This window comes from Mytilus trossulus, chromosome 9 (assembly GCF_036588685.1).
Source record: "Mytilus trossulus isolate FHL-02 chromosome 9, PNRI_Mtr1.1.1.hap1, whole genome shotgun sequence".
In the NCBI taxonomy this organism is placed as follows: domain Eukaryota; kingdom Metazoa; phylum Mollusca; class Bivalvia; order Mytilida; family Mytilidae; genus Mytilus; species Mytilus trossulus.
In genome coordinates this window covers 997,883-1,008,424 of record NC_086381.1, presented here as the reverse complement: position 1 = coordinate 1,008,424, position 10,542 = coordinate 997,883, and the positions used below count along the sequence as shown (strand labels likewise).

General features: G+C 32.7%; 1 protein-coding gene across 1 annotated transcript; it reads right to left on the bottom strand.

The window, feature by feature from the left end:
• Positions 1-1,024: 1,024 nt before the first annotated feature.
• LOC134683540 (toll-like receptor 7) lies at positions 1,025-3,115 on the bottom strand. The gene is made up of 2 exons (XM_063542852.1): positions 1,736-3,115; positions 1,025-1,117 (listed from the first exon to the last, which is right to left on the bottom strand). The coding sequence occupies exons 1-2, from the start codon at positions 3,113-3,115 to the stop codon at positions 1,025-1,027; spliced, it is 1,473 nt and encodes a 490-aa protein (XP_063398922.1).
• Between the last annotated feature and the right edge of the window lie 7,427 nt (positions 3,116-10,542).

Below are 10,542 nucleotides of genomic sequence, written 5' to 3'. Positions count from 1 at the left end.
GTCTTATGTAGACGAAACCCGCGTGTGGAGTATTAAATCATAATTCTTTGTACCTTTGATAATTATTATAAGGGCAATATTCAAACCTGGTTGTTATTTTCAATCCCTTTCAAAGAAAATAATTCAATTGTAAGGGAAATATTCCAACTTTTTTTTTTATCTTATTGCTTTTGAATGATATAATCTCACTTAAAAGGGCAATATTTCAAGCTATTTGTCAATTTTATTTTGTTGAGCATTTCTGTTGTTCTCTGCATATGCAAAGTAAGACTTATTTTCCTTTTAATTAGCAAACCGCGAAAACAAATTGGTTTTCTTCGTATAAATAGACATGTTTTTTAATACAATAAGTACTTTGACATTGCTTTGAAGACATTTAAACCTAAATAGTTTTTACACAATTATTCTATGTACCTTTCTTTTCTAAAACAACAACATTTTTGGAAATGTTGGCTCTTTGTAGAACGCATTTTAATGAACAAGTCTTTTTTGTTAATGAATCAAATATTCGGATTAAACTTTCGGAATTTATTGTACAATCCTACTATGTAAGGATTTGAACAGTAAGCCCCTTTTTCAGTGAAGAAGATTTTATAAAACGTTTATATGAACTAATGGACGGACTGACCTCCATCCGCTAAATACGAGCTAAAAAGGCTCAATACAATGCTACAACATAAGATTTATCCTCGCACTAATTTATTTTCCTATCGACTAAATAACAACAGTCTTTTATTTCTATGATTCATTGTTAACTAACCATTTCTTTTACCAGAGGAATTGATACGGGGTGAATTCTTTCCAAATAAGTCACAGAAAGCACATAGAGCGAACAAAGTTCAAACGTTTCTCATAAAACCATTACATCTCCTATTTTAATGTTATACAACTTATTTATTTGTAATTGATACAACATTATCGTATAAATAAAGGCAACAGTAGTATACCGCTGTTCAAAACTCATAAATCCATGGATATAAATGATACAAAAACATTTCATGGTTAACGTCATACGATTAAGTTTCTAAAGCGTAATTTGTCTGTTAGCTACTGCCCCATCTTTAACTAACATTCTCAGTCGTATCCAGGTATCGTCTACATCTCTTTCATCACTTGGCTATTGTACAAAGTAAGCATAATTGCAAATAAACGAAAATTCGAGGGGAATGTCGGTAATTCTAATATCTTTTGTAATCACGATTATTTTGTCCAGATTTCGCGTTACTTTCTCGTATTTTGCTCTATCGAGTTCAAATAAGCAGTCGTTTGACGATTTGAACTCAGGTGTGATGAGAAATATGATGTACCTACTATTTTGAATACATTCCGCCTCAGTGTCAATAAGACTCTTACCTCCTAAAAAATCGCGATCTCTTATACACATAGTCAGTCCCCATTCGGCCTCAACTCTTGGTATTAATACATCTTTTATCCATATTATAATGTCTCCTGCATAAGACATATATACGTCGTACTTGTATCTTTTCCGAACTTTTTTCTCAATAAAACGCTGAAATACTCCATAAATAGAGAAGGCAATATTCCATCTCTTACTATATAACACTAGTAGTAAAAATACTGTAACACATGTAGATAACAATGTTGAAGCAAATGTTAACCACATAGTACTCTTACAGTCCGCAAACAAGTGCGAGAATGAGTTGTAGACAGTAAGTGTGTCAGAAATGGTTCCATTCGATAATTGACAATTATAAGACCGACTGTCAAGATTTACTTTTGTAGTGTTAATCCATCGTATCAAGTCTAAATTATCACAGTTGCACATGAATGCATTGCCAACAAGAGACAAAGACATTCCATGCCGGGCTTGCATCTTGTCTGCCCAATTTCGTATGACCGAACTCAGAGTTGTTAAGAGATTGTTTCTCATATCAAGCACCTTTATTTTAGTATGATCAGTCAGTTGTTCTGGAATGGACGGAAGTAAATTTTTACCTAAATTCAAATTTGACAAATTAGGCATTGGTTTCAAAAGCTCGTTTGGAAAATACCAAATATTATTTCGAGATATATCCAACGATTCTACAGATGTTAACATCCCGAACAATTTGTTTCCCTTTTCTTCTATTCCTTCATTCAGATAAGCCTCATTCCATACAACTGTTTTCAAGTTGTGTTCAGGAAAACGTATCAATTCACTCCACGCAGTTTCGTAAAGTCCAGTAGATATAAATGTTTCAATTCGAATTTCAAGAAATACTAATGGCATATTTGTCCTTGAATAAGATATATCTAAATATTTGAGGTTGTTGTTTAGAGGAACTTTAAACCATATTGCAGGGTATGTTGTGAGTAAAGTGTTACTCATATCTAGTTTTTCTAGAGATTTTGGTAAAGTCACAAAACTGCCATGATACCTCTCTTTCTCTAAAATAGAATTCACAGAATTGTCTATGAAATAGTTGACAGCATTATATGAATAATCTATCGATTTTAGTTGAACAGATTTTCCACAAAAATAATTAAAATCGCTGATCGTTTTCGTAGTAACAATAACAAACCGGTTTCTGTTTAAAGAAAGAGTTTGTAAACATTCAGGGCGATCAAAGGTGAATAAAGACCCAGGTTCGTAATCAAGTATACCATTATTTGATAAATCTAAATTCTCTACGCAAATTGTTTTCAGATATTTCATCATGTCGGGTGTAAGTGTCGTCACAAAAGGTAGTTCACTGCTGTCAATACTAGCGTCACTTACATGACCAAAGTTAATTGTAGTGAGATTGGAATACATATACGGGTGTAATAAATAGAGTGCTCGTCTTAGATGCATAAATGTTCCATGGAAGTCTATTATACGGAGATTTGGAAACGGAAGCAAAACATCAACATCCGTCCTTACGGCTTTTAGTCGACAGTTTATTAGACTTAGTTCCTGTACAAAATATGAAAACGCTTGGAATGTTGTATTAGACAAGCTTACTAGATAGCATGATTTGAAGTGTAATTCATGTAGGTTGGTCATTTGACTGAATCCGCTTCTGAATTGTGGCACAGGCATCATATCTATTCCTAAGAATGACAACTCACTCAGAACTTCAAATACATGGTCGGGATAAATAAATTCCTTTTCAAAATCTATTGGTTGGGGCATATTACTTCTGATATCCAATTTTGTTAAGTTTTTAATTGGAACAAATATTTCCGCTGAATATGTTTTTGATAAATCAAGCATGTTATGAGACATGTCAAGCGTATCAAGATTATATAATCCTTTAAATGACCCACTAGATAAATATTCAATTTGGTTTTTTCCTAAAATCAGTTCCTGTAAGTACTTATAATTAACAAAAGAATCTTAGTAAATAGCTGTTAATTGGTTCGAACTAAGATCTAGAACATTGATATCTCCCGGTAAATTCTGAGGTATAAAATTCAATCCCCTATTTTCACAATCTGCTAGTTTAACTTCCTGTGTTTTTTTAATAACGTATTTAATATCACAGTCTGATAAATGAAAGATATTGATACACTCATTTATCGTAATAATATATACACTAGCTAAATAAATCGAAATCCTCGTCATTTTGTGAACTATATATTCTCGTTAGAAATTGTGCCTTGAACACAAACGGTTTCAAAAAAATACAACACTTTAGTTCGAACGCATAAACACATTAAAAAAAGATGTAAGACTCCATGCTTCATTAATGTTGCATGAATGGATGAAATACAATAGTTTCTTAATGTAGTAAGTTTACATAAGGGATGGTTTCTCTTTACATACGACATACCTGGGTTTTGAGTTCTAATAAATTAACAAGAGCTAAAAATAAAACAACATCACTGTCTGACATTGAACTATAAAATACAGGAAAGTTATATACAAACAAACAAATAGGTGACCATGTGTGCTTTTTATAACTTTTTATGCATTTTTTTACAATTATTAAATATTCTTTCTAAAACAAGTAAATTATAATAAAATTTTATTTCGATACTTAAACGCAATATTCGGGTATCATATCAACAGAAAAGTATAAGCAGGCCTGGATGAAAATGTCTGACAAAGAAATTTGAAAATTACATAGAAAAGCTGAAATCATTTTTGTGGTGAAGTTTCTTCTTCATAAAATTGAGAATAAAATGGGGGAATGTGTCAAAAGCACACTAACCCTACAATAGAGCAGAATAAACTCATCATAGATACCAGGACTAAATTTAGTATATACGCCAGACGCGCGTTTCGTCTACAAAAGACTCATCAGTGACGCTCGAATCCAAAAAAGTTAAAAAGGCCAAATAAAGTACGAAGTTGAAGAGCATTTAATACCAAAATTCCTAAAAGTTTTGCCAAATACAGCTAAGGTAATCTATGCCTGAGGTAGAAAACCCGTAGTTTTTCAAAAATTCAAAAATTTGTAAACAGTAAATTTATAAATATAACCATATCAATGACAATTCATGTCAGCACAAAAAGTGCTGACTACTGGGCTTGTGATACCCTCGGGAAAATAAATCTCCCTCAGCAGTGGCATCGACCCAGTGGTTGTAAATAAACTCATCATAGATACCAGGACTAAATTTAGTATATACGCCAGACGCGCGTTTCGTCTACAAAAGACTCATCATTGACGCTCGAATCCAAAACAGTTAAAAAAGCCAAATAAAGTACGAAGTTGAAGAGCATTTAATACCAAATTACCTAAAAATTTTGCCAAAAACAGCTAAGGTAATCTATGCCTGAGGTAGAAAAACCTTATTTTTTCAAAAAAATCAAAAATTTGTAAACAGTGAATTTATAAACATAACCATATCAATGACAATTCATGTCAGCACAACAAGTGCTGACTACTGGGCTTGTGATACCCTAGGGAAAATAAATCTCCCCAAGCAGTGGCATCGACACAGACATAGGCCACTTATGGGTACCAAGATAGCGAGAAAATCCCTCACCAGAAAACGGAATTCAGCTGACCTTTAACAAAATGTGCATTATTTCTGAGAAATGGACGTCACAATAAACTCCGAAACATATGAACAGCTGAAATTAAAAAAAAAAAGGATACAAGTCTAACAAGGCCATTAACTCTTGACTTTGGAGAGGTGCAAAAATTTGGGCTGGGATAAACATGTTTTGTGTGATCTCAACTCATCTATTCATCTAACCAAAACAGATTAAACAAACACACGGAAATACGCACAGAAAACCCATAATAATGTCAAAATATGTAACAGAAGAAATTAAGCAGAATGACAAAGAAACATAAATTACCAAACTAGCAGTAACATGTCAGGTCCGAACCTCATTTAAACTGATTGAAGTAATGTGACTTAATCATCTGCAAAATGAAGCACAATATTTCCCGTTAGTGGTTTAGTATAAAAAGAGATGCAATGACAATATACGGTGATGACGCAGCAATGAATTTTAATTTTAAGTCAAATATTTCCTGAGATTACTTTGAATTGACAATGTTCATATTGTTTGTGTAATTTCTTACTTTCTCATGAAAATATGGTGATTAAACCATTATAACTTAAAAATAGTCTATGACGGTCAATTTATAGCACTGTCTCTATATTTAGTATATAATTTTATATCTATGCATACTAAACGGCTAAATTTGATTTTATCTTGTGTATGTGTTTATTATAATTTGCTGTCTCATTGACACATACGAGTATTCCCAATTTATTGAGGAGAGGGAAAGAAATCACACAAACAATTAAAAGTGATATGAAGAATTAGTTGACTGTAACTTCCTGGTGTATGAATTTACTGCTGTGTCATCAACGTTTATTGTTAATTTATTCTGCTGATGAATTAACCGTAACCGTCACTTTCAAATATGGGGAAACTCCAAAATTAATTGTAAGGTTGGTTGTCGTTTGACGTTTAATAAATGATTATAGTAGATTCCTCAATGAAAATATTTTGAAATAAATACACTTATGAAAGTGTCTCAACGCTATTCATATTACAACTGCTTTCTATCAGGTTTTCAAGTTTAGTTCCGCATTACTTACATAATTCATTGAAATATTCATAGTTTTTATATAGATAAGACCGTTGGTTTTCCAGTGTGAATGGTTTTACACTTGTAATTGTTTATGGGGCCCTTTATAGCTTACTGTTTAGTGTGAGTCAAGGCTTCGTGTTAAAGACCGTACCCTGAGCTATGAACGTTTACTTTTATAATTGAGATTTGAACGGATAGTTGTCTCATTGGCACTCATTGAGTATAAATCAGACTTATATAAAATGGTTTAGTACTGGTTGATAAGTGATCGCTTACAAGTTCAGACTCTAAAGTTTGGTTTGGACTAAAGTTGATCCATTCAGACAAAGTTTCCAGTTCTGGTTCGTCTGGTTCACGCTTTACTCATTTTCTACCATAATGTTCAACTTCTTCTTTCAGTAACGTGAAGTTCTTTTTTCAGTTGATGGGCTGGAAAATTCTATATTTCGGTGATTTCGCTATTAAGTTTCTTGTTGTGTCTTCGGTAACTATGCAATTGTTGTCAGTAATAATGATGACTAGCATGACTATTGTACATTAACACTTCGGAGGTTTTGAGTGCACATCTTAGAAGTAAAAGGCCTATAAAACCTTGTTATGGTCGAAAATCTTGGATGCATGATACTTTGTGTAAGTATATTAAACTACAGGTAGAGCTTTAATTCTGATGTAATCATGTGAAGTTTTTTGTACAGATTTCTGGTTATTGCAAATATTGAAAGCATTTTAACCTTTATTGGCGGATTCTACTTTATAAAACAATACGTTTATCCATACTTAAGGAAGTAATTGTTATGGATTGTAATAGGCTATAGTTATCAATGTTCATTGACTATTGCAACTAGCTTATACAAAACAGAATTAGAATCAACAACGGAAATATTTTGGGCCACTTAGAACAGTAAATAAAATTAAGATAATGGAATGAAGTATAATGTAAGACTGATTGAGTGAATTAATGAGTTTAATTTTAAAAAGACGATAACATACTATCCCGGTTAAAAAGCAGATGGAATATAAAATCTGTGAAAATGACTTATATTTCGTCGAACAGAAGTGTTAAAAAAACCTGTAATATATTGACTGTACTACATCTTGGACTAGAAAAAATAACTACATCATTAATTTTGCCAATGCATCAATAGGGAATGGCTTGTTCCCAACTCTCCTATCCAAAAATCGTTTCTATGTAGACGATATGATGAATTCAATCTAAGGTTATTTGTTTTCTCTATGATCAGGACGTTCATTCAAACAAAAGAATGATCAGACTGATTAAAGTCTTTATAGATTAATTAGCTGTTATTGGGATCATACACATTATATCGATGGTTATTCTTTTTAAAAAAAAGAGTCTTTGTAGAGTTTCAATTCACCAGTGTAAATCAATCTAATAAGAGCTGATACACGACCATACACATTATTGGAAACAGATTAATTTAAAGCCGCATAACTATGGAAAGCCAACGGGGTCAAAATTCTTAATTCGTAACTTGTCAATTCGTAACTTGTAACTGTGTAATTTCTAATTATAAATTGTAAATTCGTAAAGTGTTAATTTGTTACTTGTTACTGTTAAATTCATAATGCTTAATTCGTAAATTGTCAATTTGTAACTTGCACCTTTGTAGTTTCAACATTATTAATCGGTAAATTGTCAGTTTGTTACTTGTAACTGTGCAATTTCATAATGTTACATTCGTTAATTGTCAATTTGTAACTTGTATCTTTGTATCAAAATTCAACATTCTTCATTTGTTAATTGTCAATTTGTAAATTGTAGATTTCAAAAAAATTTATTGGTAAATTGTCTTTTGTATATTGATGTTTTGTAATTTATAACATGTGACTTGTCGATTCGTGAATTGTCGATGTGTGAAATGTCGAAGTGTTAAAAAAAGGGGGACGAAAGATACCAAAGGGACGGTCATACTCATAAATCTAAAACAAACTGACAACGCCATGGCTAAAAATGAAAAAGACAAACAGAAAAACAATAGTACACATGACACAACATAGAAAACTAAAGAATAAACAACACGAACCCCACCAAAAACTAGGGGTGATATCAGGTGCTCCGGAAGGGTAAGCAGATCCTGCTCCACATGCGGCACCCGTCGTGTTGCTTATGTGATTACAAATCCGGTAAATAGTCTAATTCGGTAGGTCAAATTCATGTTAAATGTCATCGTTGTATTATGCTAACGATTATTATGACGACAGATGACGCTCGGGTTCCTCGTCAGGGTATAATCCTCTTTTAAGTAGGAGCACCCCTATACGGAATATATACCAAAGGAGTTTAAATCAATTATGTACAGCGCATACATAATAAAAGATAACCAACATATAAATTACATGGTATGTATAACAGGGACTCGGTTTTATATTGAGGTAACCTCGTATAAACATGTTTGAATAATGTACTGGTCACCAAACCTGCAATGAGGTATGCCACTTCCTTTATGAAGGTACATAGATGTGTCGCTGGAACATTCCTTATCAACTTCGCAAACATATTACTGTCACTTGGCAAGAAATTTCTAATTAATATTTAACCGGGTCAAACAAGACTAAAACATGAAATATAAGACGATGATGGGAAAATACTAATATTGTCCTGGTCCAGCAAATTTTGGACTCTATGTATAATGGCAGAAATGGTTTGACAACCATCATTCATTAATATTATTATCTCAATATTAAAATTTCAGAAAAGAATGTAATTATCTAATGATATGTTTCAATACAAGAAACAAATGGACGAACAGTCTTTATTTATTTGACTCCTGAGTAATGAACACACATCAGGAATCAGATGTACAGTATTTGTCGTTTTTTTTATGTAATTTATACGTGTTTCTCGTTTCTTGTTGATTTTATTTGGTATATATTAGACTGTTGGGTTTCCCGTTTGAATGGTTTTACACTATTAATTTTGGGGCCCTTTATAGCATGCTGCTCGATGTGAGCCAATGCTCCGTGTTGAAGGTCGTATCTATAATGGGTTACTTTTATTAATTGTTATTTGAATGGAGAATTGTCTCATTGGCGCTCATACCACATCTTCCTATATCTATAAAAATGTTAAATGATATCATATAAGTACTTTGCAAAACAAACTGAATGAAAAATTATTTTAAATGAGTCACTTAGTTAATGTATACTATATATCAAAACTGTGTTGAATATGCGCTATTTTGTAATAAAATCTAAAGGAACCAGAAAACTAATCGAGGCCCTAAAATTTGAGATATTGTCAACCGGAATGCGAGAAACCCGCATATATTTCAATGTCAGGTCAACAATGGGATATCATATCGTCAATAGTATGGGACCAGTTTACATCTACAAACATCAATAAGCTTGAAAGAATATACCGACAACCTGTCAGATTTATTACAGGAGAGTACAAATCCAGAGAAGTTGGTTGCGTCTCAAACACGTTCACCAAACTGAAACTACAAGTCAGAAGCTCGACAGAAGAGGCAGGCGAAATACAACCTGGTTTGTCAATAGGATATTAGGATTATATTGTTACGAATTCATTGCAAAAGATTTTTTATTTTATATTTGACATGCCGATTTAAAAAAAGATAGCTTTATTGATTAACATCGTGAATCATTTCAGTTAATTAACGATTGACAACCGTGATGTTAGATTTAGTAAGGTTGCCGGGCTATAACGAGGTGTGGCACCAGGTGGGGTTCATATCGGGAGTACAGGGCATTAATCAGCTGTTGAGATTGAGGGACTCGTGAATATTTCGGTCTTTTTTGTAGCGGCAATTTTAAGCTTCTTGACCAGAAATATACAGAAGTCATGCAAACGAAATTTGTTTGACATGCACACGTATAAAAATTGCGGTTTTTATCCAACGCAGTCATAGGTTTGAACGTAGTTTTCAATTTAGACTCGTTTATATTTTTTGTTTGGGCATGTATCATATTTTCCCTCCGGTTTATATGATCCGTTCATCCTATATATTGACTCTTAAAATTCAAGAGTTAATCTAAAAATGAGGGTACTTTCTCTAAAAATGAGGGTGCTTTTTATATGGCCTTCTAAATACCGTTTCGATCCCTAACATCACTGAAGAGACATTTATTGTCGAAATCCGGATATGGTGTACTAAAGAAATATTGACACCGAATGTTTGTGGCACAACATCCTGTCCACAAGTTAACAATTTTTTTTTTCTGTGACGTATTAAATTTATAATAAGATCCATTTTGTTACAACCTGTGATCAATTTTATTTGGCAATCGCCAATGGCAGTCAGCAGGGTTAAAGAACATCAGTTGTTCGACCTGTTAGTCAAATGCGTTTTGTTTAAATATACTTTTTCACTCTTTTGGTCTTTTGGAAAATGTTGTTTGTGCTGTTTTTAGACCCTTCTACAACGAAATTTGTTTGACATGCACACGTATAAAAATTGCGGTTTTTATCCAACGCAGTCATAGGTTTGAACGTAGTTTTCAATTTAGACTCGTTTATATTTTTTGTTTGGGCATGTATCATATTTTCCCTTCGGTTTATATGATCCGTTCATCCTAT